Genomic DNA, 4,684 nt, shown 5'->3' with positions numbered 1-4,684 from the left:
ATTGTTAAATATAAGAAAGATCAAATAAAAACTTGCGATTTCAATTATTATATTATCAGTAAAGTAAACAGTTCAAGAGTTCACGGCTCCATCGTCATGCGTATTAATTTGCTATACATTCATCGTTAAGCAAAAAAAATGTACAATAAAAATAAAATTAAAACATGCGATTACAATTATTGTACTGGCAGTTAAGTAAACAGTTCAAGATTTCATGGCTCCATCGTCATTCGTAATTAATTTGTCTTACATTTATCGTTACGCCAAAAACAGACAATATATGAATCAAATTAAAACATGCCATTACAATTTCTGTATTGGTTTTTGTTTTAGGTAAACAGGCTCAAATTGTGTAGATCGTCATTGTTATTCGTCTGCCTTGCTATCATCCTTCATTGCCCTGCCCAGCTACATATCAACGCCATTCTCAACAAGTTTGCTTGCACTGATAATGTTGAAACGATGCCTAGGAAAACGCTTGAGCCTTTCATTAAGCTGCTCACAGAACTATTTAAGCTTCAGTTTGCAGGATTTGCAAAACCAGTCACGATTTTTTGGTCTCTCTGTCACTGAAGTGCAGTTAAAGTGATACCACAATAGGCACCTGTCACAGGCAATACTATCTTCGCAATCATCGTTTATCACCTTTCTACAAACAGCACAGCAGCATCCCATCTCCTCGTTCTTCTTAATCAAAGTTAGAACTTCCAGCCACGATTCTTTGCTGAAGTATTTTTGCACACGATAAACATCAAGATTTTCTTTGTCTTGGATTGCGTCGGAAATTTCGTGCAGGCTGTTTAGGTCATCGCTAAGCAGGGTTTTCTTACCCAAAGAAGCCTCGGCAGCAGCCAAATCATTTGTTAAGAATCTGAGCACGGTGATTTCTTTCTCCACTGGAGTTGATTTGTGAAAGGGTTTTATATTCTCATTCTTTTCTTTAGTTTTCCTTTTCTTTGGAAGACCTATCACGGTAACTTCTGCGCCTTTAGGTCGACCTCGTTTTAGCATCTTCGGTGGCATTTTAATGTTAGTAAGAAGTGTCCGACCGTCCTGTAGTTTATCACTATTTTTTTCTTGGTTTTTTTCATTTGTTTTCTTCAGTTTTCTTGCAGTTTATCACAATTGTTTTCTTCGTTTTTTTCATCTGTTTTGTTGGTCCACGGCTGTTTTCCTTCTTCCGGCTCTTGAAGATGGTCGAACTGAGGTTACCCGCTCTCGGCATTTTCCATCTTTTCCCCCACGTTTACCTTTTTGCTAATTTCGATGTTTGTAGCTGGGCATTCATCAACCATTGCCTCACCTTCACTTGGAGCTGATTTTCCATGACTGCCTACCTCACCAACAATAACCTCGTGATCAAGTTGCCAGCTTTTGACAATGGATTGCAACACATCATATCTGGCACGAAATGTTGCCATTCCACCTTCGCTTAGGAGGGAAGCCATAGTCTGGGCGATCTGTAGCCCCTTTCTGAACTTCTGGGCTTGCGATAAGGTCTTGAATATCTGGCTCTCTTGGTTTGGCAAGGCTGTTACGCGATAGGACCCAGAGGTCTCGTCCTCGGTACTTGATGGACAATCCCTCTGCTCGTGGTGGTCTAAAATCGTCGACGGAAAACGCTCTACGCCTTGGTAATAGTCCATAGTCCATCGCTCGTGTACTAGGGTTTTGGAAAAGGCCTGAATGTTGAGTACGTGTCGAACCTTGAATATGTGTTTGCATGGTAGGCCCATGCTGGTGAAAAAGGAACAATCGCAAGATAATGGTGTCGCCTTGTGCGGTTCCTGAACGTTTTTAGCCGCTGAGAGAGTAAACTCGTTGTCGTCTTGCTGGTTGAGTACGTTTACATGACTTGAAGCCTGCAGTTGGTCTTTAACAAACTTGAAAGCGTAAGGGGTTAAACAGTCACAAAAAAGTTGCAGGTCCTTATCAAGGCTTCCAAAGTCAGTTTTCTTACGAGTTATTGCCATCAAATAATGATGGTTTCTTTGCTCTCTCAAGCTTTTGAGCACACAGAAAAACTCGGAAAAAACTTCATCAAGCTTGCGTACCGAGAGCAAACACTTTTGATTTTGCTGAAGGTTGACTCCAGCCTATTGTTTGTTGTTTCACCCAGGTTTAAGGTTTTGTCTTCAAAGCAAGCTACCCATTGCTCTTTTATTGGATCCCAATTTTGAAGAACATACTCAGAGACACTTTTCATTTTGGAGGTTTTGAGCTCATCGAGTGCTTGGTCGTGTTCGGTGGATGTTTTTGAGTGGGCCATCCGCGACAGGATTTCCAAAGCACGCAGTCTTTCTGCTGATGTTATCCCTATCTTCTCGCAAGTTACTTCCCTGCTAGAAGACCTTAGAGTGTGGTACAGGCATATGTTTAAAGAGGCACCAGGAAAACAATTTGTAAAAGCATCGCGTTCAGTGAAGTCTTTGTCAGACATAATGACTTTCGTTTGAGACCAAGAAGGATTATTCTTTTTGAAAATCTCCACTGTTTCTTGAATAACATCTTTTGTTTCTTCGGCTAAAATAAACATGCCAACGATCTCGCTAAGGCCATCTCCGTCAATACACATAAGTAAATACACAGGCATTCTCAAGTCCAACAGTTTGTAGGTCGCATCAACTATGATCATTTCTGGGAATTTCTCGAACAAATTCCTATATATATTTATCCTGGAAGAATATACCTTGAAAATTGCTTTCCTCGTCAATTATAATCTCAGTGGTTGAGCCTGGTTGACTTCTGAGATGATTAATAACGTCCTCTATATTATTCTCGTTCATATGATGTTTAGATTGCTGCTTTACATTTGAGATATCCTTTAATGTAACCTTTTGCCCAGTGGTTTCCTCCACTTTCTGTTGCAGAAGTTTTGGATTAGCTTGCAGTTTGATTGCCTCCTGGATGTTCTCAACACTCTGTTTAACACGAGATGCTCTTTGCCTCGGTAGGCGGTCATAGATGGTCTTGTTGACGATGTGGTTGTGAACCTCATTGACTCTGATAACTTCGAGGTATTTTCCGTCTGGCGACAGAAGAAGGTACACCTCAAAAGGGCATTCTTGTCGAAATGTTTTTTGTGTTTCTTATTCTTTGCGCACGATTCCTTGCTTTCCCGCCAAACTTGCAAACTAGCTTAAGAGAATAATATTTTAAAGATGGTTTAGCAATTTCAACCCGTTTAGGAACACGCTTTGCAGCAGCTTGTAAAGAGCGTACATCCCTTTTCCATAGTTCACAGAAATAGTGCTCTTCGTACTTTGCTTTCAGCTTTTCAAGCTCATCTAAGTCGGAGATTTTCTGTCCTACATAAAATATCCGTTGCTCTTCGTTTTCGTCGGTTCTTTCAATCTTTCCTGAGGAGGGTCCATTGCCTCCGTCCTTCGATGTACTCTCGCTCTTCCCAAGGGAGGTTCCATTGTTATCATCCTCCAGCATACTTTCGTTCTTGCCTCTGAAGGGGCCATTGCCATCCTCCGACATACCATCGTTCTTTCCTAGGAAGGGGCCATCGTCATCATCCAACATACCATCCTTCTTCCCTGGGAAGGGGCCACCGTCATTCTCCGACATACCATCGTTCTTTCCTAGGAAGGGGCCATCGTCATCATCCGACATACCATCCTTCTTCCCTGGGAAGGAGCCACCGTCATTCTCCGACATACCATCGTTCTTTCCTAGGAAGGGGCCATCGTCATCATCCGACATACCATCCTTCTTCCCTGGGAAGGGGCCACCGTCATCCGACAAACCATCGTTCTTTCCTGGGAGGGGGCAATCGTCATCTTCCGACAAACCATCGTTCTTTCCTGGGAGGGGGCAATCGTCATCTTTCGACATACCATCGTTCTTCTCTGGGAAGGGGCAATCGTCAGCCTCCGACATACCGTCGTTCTTTCCTAGAAAGGGACCATTGTCTTCTCTCTTTCCCATACTATCGAACTTGTCACGGGGGGATGCATTTCTCTCATTTTCCGACATATGATCGCCTTTTCCTGGGAAGGGGTCATCATCTCATCCTTCGTGATACTTCCTTCAGCCTGAGGCTCCGACATTCTGTGGATGTTTCTTGGTAAGGAACGATTGTCTTCATCTTCAATCGTTGTAGAGATCGTTTCTGGGAATGAACCCGTGTCCTCGTCCTCTGTTGCATGTTCGATCTTGTCTCGAGAGAACAAAATTCTTTCACCCTTCCCCATTCTGTCTATTTTAAGATTTCTTGTTTTGATCTTAGTTTCCTTTCGGGTTTTTTTTCCCTTAACCTGGACTTTCTTGTCATAGCCAATATTCATCGATGTTCCTTGAGGATTCCTTTCTCCTCCAGCCGTAAATCGTTCCGTCTGAATTTGTTCACGATTCTTTCTTGCTCCGGGCCTGATTCTTCTAGTTTTGTTTTTTTTTACGGCCCTTTCCTTCCCCAGACACAACCTCACACTTTGTGGGTTGCTGGTTAGTTGCAGGTCCTTTACACGCCCTCCCATTCTTCGCGTCTTCAGACTTTGATTCTACGGGTGCGTCGGTTTTCTCCTTCTCATTTTTGTTTTCGTTAGTGCACTCATCGTCAGAAATGATCACTGTATCAGCCACGCAACGACAACGAGAAGGGGCAATATCTTCACGTGGCCTTGGGATTGCCTCGCGGTTTATTCCAATAGCAGCAACATCTATGCAATCTGTTAAA

General features: G+C 42.7%; 1 protein-coding gene across 1 annotated transcript; it reads right to left on the bottom strand.

Moving 5' to 3' along the window:
* Window positions 1-1,999: 1,999 nt before the first annotated feature.
* Window positions 2,000-2,635, bottom strand: LOC146454222 (uncharacterized). The gene has a single exon (XM_085095720.1). The coding sequence runs from the start codon at window positions 2,633-2,635 to the stop codon at window positions 2,000-2,002; it is 636 nt and encodes a 211-aa protein (XP_084951846.1).
* Window positions 2,636-4,684: the final 2,049 nt, after the last annotated feature.

This window comes from Pavona decussata, unplaced genomic scaffold (assembly GCF_977016875.1).
Source record: "Pavona decussata unplaced genomic scaffold, jaPavDecu1.1 SCAFFOLD_308, whole genome shotgun sequence".
NCBI lineage: Eukaryota > Metazoa > Cnidaria > Anthozoa > Scleractinia > Agariciidae > Pavona > Pavona decussata.
The sequence above is the reverse complement of the archived record's forward strand: the minus strand, read 5'-3'. Positions and strand labels throughout refer to the sequence as shown.

What these genes read in the sequence shown, in the direction of transcription:
- LOC146454222 (XM_085095720.1), bottom strand. Translation starts at nt 2,635, where the DNA reads ATGATCATAGTTGATGCGACCTACAAACTGTTGGACTTGAGAATGCCT.